The sequence below is a fragment of the Anarhichas minor genome, unplaced genomic scaffold (assembly GCF_050575085.1).
Source record: "Anarhichas minor isolate MPS153535 unplaced genomic scaffold, ASM5057508v1 ptg000018l, whole genome shotgun sequence".
In the NCBI taxonomy this organism is placed as follows: domain Eukaryota; kingdom Metazoa; phylum Chordata; class Actinopteri; order Perciformes; family Anarhichadidae; genus Anarhichas; species Anarhichas minor.
Window position 1 is genome coordinate 5,487,878 of NW_027466464.1, and position 13,879 is coordinate 5,501,756.

Sequence of the window (13,879 nt, forward strand, 5' to 3'; positions counted from 1 at the left end):
CGACAGCAGCAGATGGAGTCCAGTGAGAAACTGCTATTAAAAGTCTGTGCCTAATGAGACAATAACAAAAAATTATGACACTTTAATTATTTTTTTATTTTATTTAGCATCTTAATTTAGCGTGTTTGCACGCCGGCAACAGTGGATTATCACTAAACGCAAAGTACGGAAAGTTAATTAAGAATATATGTTTACAAACCAAAGTATTGGACACATTTGTCTTTATTTCTTTATACATTTTTATTTGGTGTAAAGCAATTTATAACAACTGTTTTGATTATTTTGATGTCTTGTAAATGAAGTTTTTGTGTTGTTGGTGTAATGTAAACAGTCTGTTATATAATGTACAATACACTCCTGGATCATATTTATTGTATTTACATAGCTGGAACCCACTGCTCTCTCTCTCTCTCTCTCTCTCTCTTTGTATTTTTTATCTTCTGCACACACGTGGAGGCGTGGCCGCGGCGGGGCGGGGCTTTGGATTGCGCGTCACGTTATCAGGAAGAAACGTTCACAGAGAAGAAGCGGGGTGAGTAAAGTCCCTGAAAGTAGCTACAAATATCGCCTTGTAAGGTTTAACAGAAGCTAAATTGTGTTAGGTAAGCTATCGCTTTTATGCAAATGTCCGTGTGTGTTTACCTGCGTCGTCCTGTTTGTTGAGGAGAGGAACTTTATTCGGAGGGAAAGTTTCCACGAGTTGAGTCAAGGACAACAAACAAGATAGGTGGCGTCAACTCGCGTTTCAGTGTGGATTTATTGCAATGAAGTGTTTTGTCGCTCGTGGGTCGGCTCTAATAAATCATGCAACAATACTTGAAACTATTTCTGAAGAGTCTTCTGGTGAATTCGGCTCATGAACGGATGATTTAGAAAAGCTGCACTGATATAAAACAAAGTACATTTGTACTATTACCAGTGCTAACGTAAGTACCGCACGTTGAGGGTGTATTGGTTTTAAACAGTGCAGTTCGTAAGGAAGACTGGCAGAATACATCTTAGTGGTTATTATATTAATATTATGGCATCCAGTTTCCTGTGCCAGCTGGATAGACTCACTGTAGAGTTACTGTCCTCAGAATGTGTAATATCTTTTATTTTAAGTATGTTATTACTTACAAAAGCAAGCCTCTAAGGTCTAGACCTAACAATAACAAGTGAATATCCTCAAGGCCTATTAAAAGTACTCTGCTTTTTATTCCCTTTTCTATTTCTTGACTGTGCATTTTAGGAACCAGTTGAGGTAATGTGGGTGCATATGAACAAACCTCCATGTCCTGTCTCTGCAGATTCACCAGTGCATTATGCCTGATGAGATGGCGCGGCCTTTAATCCGAGGCAGAGGTGAAGGAGGAGGCTCCCGGCACCTTGAGGCCTCCACGTCCGAACACGGCGCCCCAGTTGTCGGCATTCTTGGCACGGGCGACTTCTCCCGCTCACTGGCCAGTAGGCTGGTGGCCTCCGGCTACCACGTGGTGGTGGGGAGTCGCAACCCCAAGCGCTCTGCGGCTCTGTTCCCCGAAGAGGCCGAGGTGACAACGCTGACACTCACATTCACACTTGCCGCGTAATTGGTGTTTTGGTTTCTCTCCCTATGGTGATGATTATATATTTACTCTGTCTTTACCCATGAGGCATGATAACTGTTATTATCCTGAATAGATACGCATCTATTGTAGTAGAGAACAAAGCAGTTAATCTGACATGTTTTTTTTTTTAAAGTTTCCTCTTTATATCGTCACACCGTCAGTTGACACAACTCTCATGTTTGTGTGCTAATGTGAATCTAGAGCCAGGAGACGCTTAGCATTAAGCCTGAAGGGAAACAGCTATACTATATCATACCATACTGTACTATATCATACTGTACTATACCATTCTATACATACTGTAAAGTATACTATACTAGGTATACTAAGTGTTCCAATGAGGATGAATGTTAGAATGTACAGAACTTGCCTATAATATATTCTTTTGCTAATAATTTAGTTGATCACATGATACTATGATGCTCCTGTGATTATGTACTTCCTCCAGGTGACGTCCCAGATGGAGGCAGCCAGCCAGGCAGACCTGGTGTTTGTCGCGGTGTTCCCTGAGCACCACTCCACGCTGGTGGAACTGAAGCCCACGCTAGCCGGAAAGACGCTGGTGGATGTCAGCAATGGTTTGAGAATCAACCGGGACGGGCCTTCGAATGCCGAGCAGCTGGCCGAGCTGTTCCCGGAGAGTTCTGTAGTCAAGGGGTTCAACACCATATCGGCCTGGACGCTCCAGATGGGACCTCGGGATGGAAGCAGGCAGGTAGGATACATCAGCTGTCCCTTGTGGTTCCGATTTTTTAAAAGAAAAGAAAAAAGAAAACCCAACATCATCTTCTCTCACCAGATCTTCCTGTGCGGCAACAATAGCAAGGCCAAGAGCTCGGTGATGCAGCTCTGTCGCAGAATGGGCTTCGTCCCCGTCGATATGGGCCTCCTCTCCTCCTCCCTGGAGATCGAAAACCTCCCCCTCTATCTCTTCCCCTCCTGGCGCGTCCCCGTCTTCTGCACCCTGTCCCTGTTTGTCTTCTTCTACGTGTACAACTTCCTCCGCGACGTCCTGCAGCCCTACGTCACGGCGGGTAAGAGCGTCTTCTACAAAATGCCCATCAACACCGTCAACGTCACCCTCCCCGCCGTGGCCCTGGTGATGCTGTCGCTGGTCTACCTGCCCGGGTTGTGCGCCGCTCTCCTCCAGCTGTGGTGGGGCACCAAGTACAACCGCTTCCCCAGTTGGCTGGACCGGTGGCTGAACAGCAGGAAGCAGCTGGGGCTGTGCAGCTTCTGGTGCGCGGCGCTGCACGCCATCTACAGCCTGTGTCTCCCTATGAGGAAGTCCGCCCGCTTCAAGCTGCTTATCACTGCTCAACAGGTGAGGGGAAGACGCAAACCCCGGTTAACGCTCCATACATAATGTGTACTCTAAATACCCCCACCCTGGAGACAATGAGCATTCAGTTTTTTTACTGTGTGACGTCCAGATGAAGGGGGGCGACGACGTCTGGGTGGACGCGGAGGTGTGGAGGATGGAGCTGTACCTGTCAGCGGGCATCATGGCCCTCGGACTGCTCTCCTTGCTGGCTGTCACCTCGCTGCCCTCGGTGGCCAACACCGTCAACTGGAGGGAGTTCAGCTTCATACAGGTACACACACACACACACACACACACACAAGCAGTGATAGTTCTAGTTACATAAAGAAGTGTAGAATCTAATATCTCCCCCCTCCCCGAGTGCCCCTTTTCCTATAAATATATACCGCCGCAAGGCTGGGTTTCTATTCTTCTTGGACGCAGCAGGGTAAAAGTCAGATGGGATTAATACAGACTGACAGACAAAGACTGCCAGCTGTGACACTTGACACATAAACATACAGGCTCGGGCATCACGCTGATGCGGCGACAGATAAACACCACGTCTCCTACATGCAAACACTGCGTCTGCACTCCTGCAGCTGCCCCAGATTTGCCGTTAAACTCGGACTGTGACAAAGCCATCAGGAGTGTCGTGACTCACGCACTTCCTCCTTCTCCGCTGCTCCCTAACCCCCCCCCCCCCCCCTTCTCGCAGCCTCTGTTCCTCCAGCGCTCGCGGCCCTTCGGTGGTCTCCTTTTCATCTTTCAGTTCGGCTAATCCGGCGGCCGTCAGATTAGCCGTGTGCCCGACAGCCGGCGCGTTGAGAAGCAACCCTCTCTGCATCTAGATGTGCCGCCCGCAGCAGCAGGACAGTGTGTTCATGGGTGTTATCTGTCGTGCGTGTTTGTGTCATGTGTTCGAGCATCAGTCTCATACACGATTTACCGACTACACACGAAGAATCTGCTTTAGCCCCTAAAGGCAGAACATTGTCCACTTGACCTGTGCGTTTTCAATTAAAATACAAAAACTAACTGAAACTGTTGTAAAGCCAGGGTGATTCTAAAACACTGTTATGAATTGCATAAAATACCACATATTGCCATCCTGTGACGAGTTTTAGTTCACAGAAATGTCAAAAATGTGTCGTGGACTAGTCTTAAATAATGCCTTAATCTTTTTAGTTCTTTTTAAAAAAATTGCTGCTGTTCCCCTTCCCGTATTTGAAAGCACCGCAATAGAAAAAGTCATCACTCCTGTCAAGTGGAAACAATTATGATCCGCTCTGCCCAGTTAGTGTGTGAACGAGGAAAAACCGAGGCCATTTTTAACCCCATGGCCTCTACCCGACTCAACCTTGGGAAGTTTTTTTTAATTAGCGTGCCCTGTAGGTCCATTAAGCAGCACACTGGTGGGGTTCATTCAGGTCATGAGTGGTGGGTCAGTGTGTTTCTTCGGGCTCTGTAACACAGTGAGCTAATGTAGTGGAATGTGAGCTGAAGACGAGTCACTTTAAGGGGAGATCTCAGACTTTTTTTGAAACAATGTGTGTCATGAGGACAGGACGATTGTTATGGTGACCTCCCTGTTTCGCCTCCTGCAGTCCACACTGGGTTACTGCGCCTTGTCCACGGCCACCGTCCACACGCTCCTCTACGGCTGGGACCACGCCTTCGACCCGGACCAGTACCGCTTCCTGATGCCCCCCACCTTCATGCTGGTCCTGGTTCTTCCCGCCGTGGTCCTGCTGGGCCGCCTGGCCCTCCTCGCCCCCTGCGTGGCCCGGCGGCTCGGGCGGATCCGCCGCGGCTGGGAGAAGAGCCGCCACCTCCACTTCGCCCTGCCGGGCGACGGCTTCTGCAACGGGCTGGAGGAGGTGAGCAACGTGTGAGGATCCAGACTGAAACGCTCTGTACGTGTGCGCTCATGAATATAAACGGCAGGTCACACAGGAGATAAATGATTTATACACCGTTGGAATGCCTCTCTGAGGCCTTTTGAAAGATTTCAGTGACGTGTGAGCGTCTTTTCTACAAATTAGCTGGTAGTTCCTTAGAGATGTTTGACCAGTAGAGCTGTGGTGGTCAACCTTATTGCACTATGCATCGTCACTAACAAGTATTTAGTCGGTCCTCATGTTTTTCAGTTTAATTTATTGTTGCGTGAACTGATGAGAACAAGATCAGCTTCTGGTTTCCTTTATATATCTTGGAAAGAACCTGCTGAAGACTTATAGAATCTTGCATAAGTTCATATTTGAGTCTTTGAAATATGATTTTTTTTTAAACTCTAAACATCAGAAGCAGACTTTGCCTCGTGCATTCCCGTCAGTTCATTTTTCTGTTTGCACTTCAAGACTGCCGCAGACTTCTGTCCTCCGGTCTTCAGCTTATGTTTCATTTTGTTTCGAGATCTTTTTTTCTTTTGCGACGTTTCAAACTGTTCGGGTCTGTGTGGGAATTATTGGGGATGGGGACGGAGGGAAAGCGTAAAGGATTTTAGATGATGTGCCCCAATTTAAACATTTGATCTCCTTCACTGTAATGCGAGTTAAATGCAAAAAAAATGGCAATCATCAAATGTATGGCAAATAATGTATACCTTTTACATTCTGGCCAGTAGCTGCTGAACGCTAAACTCCCGCTTTATACACCAAATATATGTGTTTTAGTCACAGTTTGTTAACTTTTGAAGAACAAGATGAATCAGTGTTCCAAAGAATGTCCGACTACGATCCTTCCTCCTCCTCCTCCTCATCAGTGCACAGTCCCTCACTCAGGGGTCCTTTCTAAACGGGAGACCCAGAGTCTCAAGCTGCTCCGTGCTGCTTTGCTTTGTCTAGTTTAGAGAAGTTGTTACAAAGTTTTCTTTTTTTGAACATGGTTACCATTTGGTGTTACTAAACTGACCTGCTGATCAGAACACATTTGACCTATTATCAAACTGTTTCTTTTTGTTACTGTTTTAGCAGGAAAGGCTCATTGTTGTTTCCTTGTGAGTTTGTGTTCTCAGTTTCCTGTTCTTGCCAAAGATCATTCTCTGTTCTGTGATAAGTAGATTAATCTAAATCAAAATGCTTCTAACCTCAAAGGCATGAATGTAAAGAACTCGAATCTCTAGAACAAAGAATAAAACATTTGTTCTACCGTTCTTTTCTTCCCGGTATTTTATTCACCTCTTGAATATTGTGAAATAGATTTATTTATTTGTAGATGCTTCATGAGAGAAGTCACAGGCTGAAATAAAACATCTTAATTATTTAAAGATTACAGTGAATAAAAAAAATAAGAAGGTAAATCTCATCACAGCTGACCCAAAGTGCAGAGCACAAACAGCAGACCCCTAAATATGTAGATGCTGCCATCATGTGGCCGAGAATCAGATCACACGACTTTCATATTCTCAATAACAGAAGGCCTGATTATTATTATTTTATTAAAATAATTAAATTGCAGTGCTGCAGGTATAACCGTAAACCCTGACGTCATGCACTGCTCCCTCGTTATTAATTAGAGAATGGTAAAAGTGAGCGTCCGTCAGCCTCCTGCTGTCTGTAATGACGGCGTGGCCTTCAGAAACCACCTCCCACTCCACTCTGTGACAAAGGACACCACTGCAGGACGAGCCTGACGAGCACCGGCTGAAAAGTGTGGCAGCAGCAAGGCGTGCCAGTTTCTCTCAGCAGTCATGAATGTAAGTACGATATCTTCTAGTTTTGAGTCTCTTGTAGCGTGTTACATTGAAGATCTATGGTACTATTACGTTGTCTTTTCTTTACTGATTCACAGGGAGGTTGTTACAGAGCAGGAATATCTCCGCTTAGCTACATGTGTAAAGTCTTGTGTAGATGTAATGAGGCGATAAGTCATTTTAACTAGAAACAAAAGTCGTAAGGAAGTCTGGTTTTAGAACAAACATTTCTACCAGTTTCTAGATTTCTGCGTGAGCTCGTGTTTCTCTCTCGTCCTGCCAGGAATCCTTTGAAAGAGCAGTAGAGGAGGTGAAGGCGCTGGACAAAAGACCCGGCTACGGAGTGCTGGGAGAAGTATATGGTTTATACAAGCAGGCCACGGTCGGCGATGTTAACATAGGTGAGTCTCTTTTTGTTGAGGTTTCTAACGTTGTGGAATCCACATGGAGACACAAAGGAAGGACTCATTCGCTCCGAGTTCTCCAGTTTCTGTGAACAGGATGACTCCCAGCAGGGTGGGGCGAGAAAGAATCAAGTCGAACAAGTTCTGCGTCTTTCTGTCAACGATCCCAGAACTGATACTTTGACACAGACATTTATTTAAAAGAAAAATATATAAACAAAATAGTATTGAAATGGGGAAAAAAACATTTTGGGACTGTGTGCACAAAAAACAGGAAGTATTACTTACATGAATATTCAAAAAGAGGATTTTAAAACCCCTGAAACTTAGTTTTCCACTATAAACATTAAATACGCATGGATAAATGAGCAACAAGCTCAATTAATTCTGTGCTACTTCTACTGCATTCAATTTCAGTGACGAATCTTTACCTTTTTACCCCCCTACGTCTATTTGACAGCTTCCGTTACTTAACAGATTGAAATTACAGCTCCAACTCCAACAGTAAAATGCTGCATTAATACACGTCAGTGATATCATATATAGTAGTGAGGATTTTAGACCCCTATCTGGGAATGTTTTCATTATTTTTATTTAATCCATTAAGAACATTTTCACCTTTTTGTTTGTTTAACTTTTATCTCCCAACATTAACATTTAAATACTATTTTAAAGCCTATAATTGTTGGAATGCAGAATCCTTTATTTACTTATTATTCATTTGTTTGAAACTAGTAAAATTTAAAAAGTAGTAAGAAATAGAATCGGACTATAAAACCCTTCATGTGTACCTTTTGTTTGATTGTAGAATGTAATGATAATAGCCTGACATGGGTGCAACTTTTGCTGTACTTTTACTTTTGATGATTAAAATAGAATTTAGTTTCAGTTATTTCAGTGTTTGATGGTTTATTTGCTTTGACGTCCACAGAACGTCCAGGGTTTTTTGACCTCGCAGGACGAGGAAAATGGGACGCATGGAAAGAACGGAAAGGTCAGATTTATTGAACATATGGAAATGGTTAAAACCGATTTAATTTCTTTGCAAAAACCGACTGATTTGCTTTTTAACCGACAGGTCTGTCCAAAGAAGAAGCAATGGCCGCCTATATTGACCTGGTGGAGGACCTGAAGAAGAGATTTGGGTTCTCTCAAATGATGTAGCCTTTTCAATGTCACATCTCTCATCTTGTTCTCAGTGGAAACTTAACATTGGACTCTTTGATACTTTATTACTGTGTAAGACATGATTGGGTTTAAATGCGAGACAACAGTCTGGAGTACTTTCTGCTACTCTAAATTGGTTAAAACCAAAAAAGCATGTAAAGGAATAGCAACATTTTGTGAAATGACACTGATTTGCTTTCCTGCTGAGAGCAGGAAAACAAGCAGCTAGCCTTCATGCTAAGCTAAGCTAATCACCCACTGGCTGTAGCTTCATATTTAGCTTACAGACATTAAAGAGGGGTATCAATCTTCTCGTCTAACTCTCAGCAAGAACGTGAAAAGATGTGTTTACTAAAATGTCTAACTAATGCTTTTAAGTGCGAATACAATGTACGTTTACGGATAAAACCGGTTTAAATAAAGAGCATCTGTTCACAGGACTGGCTATCAATAATAACGGCTATTTCTTTGGGCCTCGGACTGAACTTGTGTCTGATGTCCTCTAAGAAACAACTTCTGAGGCCAAATATCCTACACGTTACAAATATAGACAATAGAAACCCCTTGAGTTTGAAAGACATTCATGAAAAGATGCTGTTGAGTTGCATTATGGGAATTGTAGGATTAAGTGAGTTTTTGGAGCTTTAACCATACTGGGGACAAAAGGGCAGGATCTATTGGTCTCTACTTAATCAATTTGGACCATCATTTTTTTATATAATCCGTATCATTCAAGTCCCCAGAACTTCATGGTGCAATACTAAATGAATGCAGTGCCCCTTTAATTTGTTTTTCCCAATTTTCTATCTGTTACTTTTGGACATTTACTAATCATTTCCACATTAATCTTGTGACAGTATTTAGTATAATCGCTACAAACAAGTAGTCTAAACTCTCCAGCTATTTCACATCCTGACGTCGTCAAATAAAAGAAACACTCTAGAGATTAGAAAAATACGCATTTGACAGTATTGAACGTTCAAGCTGCAGGTGTGCACTATTTGGCCCTCAGCTAGGATCCATTATGTATCGATGAGGCACACCTCCACTGTATCCACAGGGAGTCCACTGGTTGTCGGGCTTCCCGGAGAGCAGGGCAGCAGGGACACCTGTGTGTGGGGGGACCCGCTGTTGCTGATGGAGCCGTGATGCTGCCGGTGCCGGCTGGGGAGGTGCTGAGACAGCCGCCACCTCCGCCACCTCCTCTGGAACTCCTGCTGCACCTGGAAAATGTGCGCATCGCGTTCAATCCCAAATTTGCTTCACGATTTAACTTTGGAGCTTTCTGTTTTTTGACTCCGACTGGCCGACCGGTTCTTACCTCTCCGTTCATGAAGCAGTAGAGCACGGCGACCACAAAACCCTTTGGTGATGGGAAGAGAGAGAGGTCAGTGAGTGTAGGGTCGATCGGATGCTCTATCTTTCTCATACATGCGACGGATTTACCTGTGTGGAGGACAGAGCGAGCTCGGCAAACGTCCATATCTTAAACACTGAGCTGCTGACTTCAACGGGCAAGAAAACAAACAGGATGTAATGCAGACCGAACAGAGCCACCAGAAAGAATGTGGATTTGATCAGCCTCCTGGTGAAAGAAAAGGGGAAAGTTTTAAACTAACAATAAAAAAACTGACTTTTCCAGGAATTTACTTATTGTATAGTTCCCTTGTATTTGCATCTGTGTACTTTTACTGGGATTAGCAAATAGGAACAGTCTTTATCTCATTCTTTTATGTAAAATATATTCCCACCCCTCAAAGACACTTCTTTTTCATATGTAAACCACTACCGGCTTCAAATTTACAAAACAGATATGCATATTGATCTCTACTCACTTATACTGGCAGAATTCATTCCTCTGTGCATCTTGCATACGGAGTTTGTTCACCAGTATCCTCAAAATGCCCAAGAAAAAGATGAGATTCATCTGAAATGATTAAAACACTGTTATGCCATTTTGTCGTGCAAATAGTTAGACATTTTGGGAAATTTGCTTTCTTGCCAAGAGCTAGACGAGAAGATTGATACCACTCATGTATGCTGAATATGTAGCTAGCGCCAGCAACCAGTTAGCTTAGCATAAAGATTGGAAATGGGGAAACCGCTAAGCTAACCAGCTGTTATTTCGAACTTAGCATGTGAGTGGTATCAATCATCTCGTCTAACTCTTGGGGAGAACGTGAGCACGTGTGTCTGAATATGTCAAACAACTTTTAATGATTTAAAGAAAAACAAAATAAAGGTTTTACAGATATAGTCAGAAGGACTGGCACTCGAAGTATCCACCAAATCCATTCATGTCTCCTGGTTTCCCAGCAGCTATGGCAATAAAAATAAGAAATAATTTTAACATCATACACTTAACATAGATAATCTCGTAACTGCAAATGATCGAGTGAAACACTTGTTTAACCCCCATACCCTTCGTCTTCATAGAAATACTTGGCACATCCCCAGGAGACAATGACAATCAAAGGTAAGCCTGTGGGATGGAAATAGATCTCGGGTCAATCTAAAAAGACAAAGAGTCGGTATTTGTAAAGAGAGAGGGGGCGCACTTGATTTCTGTTAACGTGTCTCCCTACCCCAGCTTAGGACGATGTACCAGGCGAGGTGTTTCCTCAGGGAGAAGAAGGAGCGGCTCACCAGGGTGAAGAGGAAGTGACCCTCCGCTAGCAGCCAGCTGTAGTTTGCCAGGATGGAGTAGTTGGAAAACATGAGCGCGACCTTGCACGCCACCTGCCACACGGGAGAGGTGTGTTAATCATGTGGCAGATTAAAAAGGGGACAACAAGAAAGAGAGTGTCCGTCCGTCCGTCCGTCCGTCCACACCGGGTAGTAGTCACAGTGGTAGAGCGCTTCATCGGTGAATAGCAGAGAGTCTCTGACGAAGATGAAGATGGCTCTCAGGATGAAGGAGACAAACAGCTGGATGTGGATGTGGTTCCTGGTGCAGTGCAGCTTTCTGAAGAGATATTAACAATCCCTGTTTAATCCCTCAGTTTTCAGGGAAGGACCAACCAATGCTTTTCACAAAGAAGTGATTCTCACCTAAACAGGCAGAATATGGTGATGGCGATGGAGAGGGAGATGAGAGAGAGTGTGTACCCGGCCGTGTACATGTTCTTCACGTAGGAGAAGTACATGTGGGCATCTGAGGACTGGACAAGGGGAAGGAGAGCATCACTTCATCACCCGCATCTAAGACTCAAAGACCGGTCTCAGGGGCGTCTTGTGCCAAGTTTATTTCAAGAGTTTGGTAAGAAGTGTTTTGGGCAAATCTAGAATAAAAACTTTTTTTAATGTATTTTACTTGTTTCTGCTCAAGACTGTTAGTAGTTTAAATGTAATGTTTTTTTGTCGGGTAAAAAAAGAAAAGGAAAAAAAGCTAAATATTCTTTCTTGTGTGTAAAGTGTGACAGAAATACACTTTGCTAATGTTTTGCTGCAAAAGTTATATAAAGTTATACCTACCCTGTAATACTTAAACACTCTACATTTTTAGCAGATTTGTAACAGTAGATACTTAAACCTTCTCATTTTGAGCAACACAAGTTAAATTAACTTTAAAAAAAGGTTTGCTTTTATATATTTGTGTCAAAAGTAAGTGGTTCTTCTCGGATATTGGAGACGCTACTCTCTTCCCATTGGCTCACAGACATGAGCGCGAATAGAAATTGTAATTATAGTCATTTAAAAGGATTTCATAGGTTTTGTATTGGATAAACTACAGGTTACTGTGTGCCTTTTAGATACCACCAACCTCTCCAAGAAAGTGGAGCGTCTCATTGAACGTGTAGCCGCATGCGTCTTCATATGGGACGAGCGGGTCTGTCCAGCCACTGGCAGTGCAGTTGCGGTGCACTTTACCTGCAAAATAGCAAGAGAATCTTGTGTCTGTTATTGTTGTCTGAGTATCCTAGGAAAGTATATCTTATGAGGATGTTTTTTTTCAGCCGGTCACTGGTGTGTTCACACACTTGGATTTATTGCACAGTAAAAAGCTGCAAAACCATTACTTTTTCCTCTCCAGGTGCTTCAATAAGCATCTGGTTGTTCAGATAGCTTATCATGAAATCCATCATCTTCATCTCCCCACATAAACACTCCTGTTTAATGGCTGAATGTTTGGATGGAGACCCACGAGAAGAGAATAATTAACCAGTTCAATGGGGAATAGATGATGGCTGTCTGTTTGTACATGTGTGGTATCTCACCATCCGAGGTGAAAAACTCCGGACACGGCTGAGAGACGGTTTCCCCAAGAGAAGCAGATGGCCAGCAGTTCAGGTCATCCCACATCCCCTTACAGTGTACGCTGATGTTGTTTTCTTCATGCGTGGAACATGAATCACAACTTTTTATTTATTTATTCATTTAATTTGTTCGGATTCTATACAAATGTGGTGATCGAATTTGATGTTTTAGTTGCAGGATAAACCACCCAAAAAAACACATCTGGATTAATCCTGATCCTTCAGTATAAAATGCCTACTGCCTGATGCAAGTTTTGGATTTCAGGGTGCATTGTGTTATGTGACCACTAGGTGTCACTAAAACATTGCATCAAATTTCTGTAAGGTTCAAAAAAATCTTAATTGAAAGATTGTATTAATAGAGATTTCCTTTTTTAATGGAAAGCAGCAATCTTGATTTATTCAATATTAAAGTATAATTTAACAAAATAGGTGTAAAATACACAATTTAGAAACTATTAACTCACCTGTTGCTTTGTGTGACTTATAAAGCAGCAGATCAGCCAAGCACTCTTCCTCCTCTCTCACAAGATTAACATGAGGAAGACACCCTGATGACGATTTCGCCTGTAAATCAGCAGACAATGATGCACTTGCATCTTAAGATGTGTATATTAAAATAAACATGCATCTATATTCTCACCTGGGCCAACAGTAGCAATCCAATAAGTCCAACTTTTTTCATTGTGTCTGACGGGTTCCTCTTTCCATCAATACAGGCAGCTACAGCCAAACCTCAAGCCGCATATCTGATTAGAATGAAAAGCAGGCATCGTGCCATGCAGCAGATATATGAGGTCTGAAAATCAAACATAGACCTCCTCAGAGTGTCGGTAATTATGCACGGTATTGCTCGGGACCGTCTGGTAACCGTCAAGGCAGTTATATTAAAATTGCAACTTCCGGTTGTAACTTTCAAAATAACGTCTATTTTCATGTATTGATTGAAAACGGAAATTATATGTTGCAACAGAGGTTTAGTAAATACATATGTGAATAAATACATTATATCTTTACTGCATATAACTAAGCAAGTAATAACACGGAATACATACACAGTTTGTAGTCTATGCTTTTATTTTGAAGATGGAATGGCTAGCTTCCGGTATTGTTCTGTGTAATTGACGTAGTTTAATGGCAGTTGCAGCCATTAAATCGTTATCGCCCGGATGTTTGTCCCGCCCACTCAGCAAGAGCGCCTCTATGGCAACGGTAGTGTTAGAGAGTGGGGTACTTCCGCTAATCACGAGAGCAGCAGGTGTGTGGCATTAAACTAAAGATGCTTCTGGTACGAAAATAGACGGAGTGTGGCTGCTTTATCTGAACTACTAAATACAACCTATTGTCTAAAGCTTAAGTAAGTTCTAAAGTTCCATTGTTCAAACGTTTTGTCATGAAAGCTGATAAAACTCTTACTAAGAAGCGTTAAGTTAACGCTAGCGTAACTTAGTTAAATTAAGCTAACA

At 42.9% G+C, this 13,879-nt stretch overlaps 3 protein-coding genes across 7 annotated transcripts; 2 read left to right on the forward strand and 1 right to left on the reverse strand.

Annotated features, from left to right (window-relative positions):
• Window positions 1–444: 444 nt before the first annotated feature.
• LOC142952536 (metalloreductase STEAP3-like) lies at window positions 445–6,548 on the forward strand. 5 transcript variants are annotated; one of them, XR_012954670.1, is made up of 7 exons: window positions 445–532; window positions 1,290–1,532; window positions 2,038–2,304; window positions 2,389–2,913; window positions 3,023–3,184; window positions 3,611–3,768; window positions 4,500–4,638. XR_012954670.1 is itself a non-coding variant. In XM_076094302.1 (7 exons), exons 2-7 carry the CDS (start codon window positions 1,305–1,307, stop codon window positions 6,524–6,526), a joined length of 1,572 nt encoding a protein of 523 aa, XP_075950417.1. In that variant the 5' UTR covers window positions 445–532; window positions 1,290–1,304; the 3' UTR covers window positions 6,527–6,548. The 5 variants fall into 5 exon arrangements, 4 of the variants coding, with proteins under 4 accessions (XP_075950417.1, XP_075950421.1, XP_075950418.1 ...); XM_076094302.1 differs by lacking the exon at window positions 3,611–3,768 and adding an exon at window positions 6,410–6,548 and having other exon boundaries at window positions 4,500–4,772; XM_076094303.1 differs by lacking the exon at window positions 3,611–3,768 and adding an exon at window positions 6,410–6,548 and having other exon boundaries at window positions 520–602; window positions 4,500–4,772.
• LOC142952537 (acyl-CoA-binding protein-like) lies at window positions 6,450–8,597 on the forward strand. Its single transcript, XM_076094307.1, has 4 exons — window positions 6,450–6,589; window positions 6,870–6,987; window positions 7,922–7,984; window positions 8,069–8,597. Exons 1-4 carry the CDS (start codon window positions 6,584–6,586, stop codon window positions 8,152–8,154), a joined length of 273 nt encoding a protein of 90 aa, XP_075950422.1. The 5' UTR covers window positions 6,450–6,583; the 3' UTR covers window positions 8,155–8,597.
• A 573-nt stretch (window positions 8,598–9,170) lies between these two features.
• On the reverse strand, window positions 9,171–13,564 carry sctr (secretin receptor). The gene is made up of 14 exons (XM_076095105.1): window positions 13,540–13,564; window positions 13,057–13,136; window positions 12,881–12,980; window positions 12,375–12,488; window positions 11,921–12,027; window positions 11,209–11,318; window positions 10,990–11,122; window positions 10,743–10,896; window positions 10,579–10,639; window positions 10,407–10,476; window positions 9,993–10,084; window positions 9,604–9,742; window positions 9,479–9,520; window positions 9,171–9,380 (listed from the first exon to the last, which is right to left on the reverse strand). Exons 1-14 carry the CDS (start codon window positions 13,562–13,564, stop codon window positions 9,180–9,182), a joined length of 1,428 nt encoding a protein of 475 aa, XP_075951220.1. The 3' UTR covers window positions 9,171–9,179.
• Window positions 13,565–13,879: the final 315 nt, after the last annotated feature.

Excerpts from the sequence above, each read along its gene's own strand:
- LOC142952536 (XM_076094302.1), top strand. The coding sequence starts at position 1,305 with ATGCCTGATGAGATGGCGCGGCCTTTAATCCGAGGCAGAGGTGAAGGA. Across the intron at positions 1,533-2,037 it reads TGTTCCCCGAAGAGGCCGAG|GTGACGTCCCAGATGGAGGC; the intron begins GTGACAACGCTG and ends TACTTCCTCCAG. Across the intron at positions 3,185-4,499 it reads GGGAGTTCAGCTTCATACAG|TCCACACTGGGTTACTGCGC; the intron begins GTACACACACAC and ends CGCCTCCTGCAG.
- LOC142952537 (XM_076094307.1), top strand. Across the intron at positions 6,988-7,921 it reads GGTCGGCGATGTTAACATAG|AACGTCCAGGGTTTTTTGAC; the intron begins GTGAGTCTCTTT and ends TGACGTCCACAG. Across the intron at positions 7,985-8,068 it reads CGCATGGAAAGAACGGAAAG|GTCTGTCCAAAGAAGAAGCA; the intron begins GTCAGATTTATT and ends TTTAACCGACAG.
- sctr (XM_076095105.1), bottom strand. The coding sequence starts at position 13,564 with ATGGCTGCAACTGCCATTAAACTAC. Across the intron at positions 12,028-12,374 it reads GGAGTTTTTCACCTCGGATG|GTAAAGTGCACCGCAACTGC; the intron begins GTGAGATACCAC and ends GCTATTTTGCAG. Across the intron at positions 10,897-10,989 it reads ACCACTGTGACTACTACCCG|GTGGCGTGCAAGGTCGCGCT; the intron begins GTGTGGACGGAC and ends CCCGTGTGGCAG.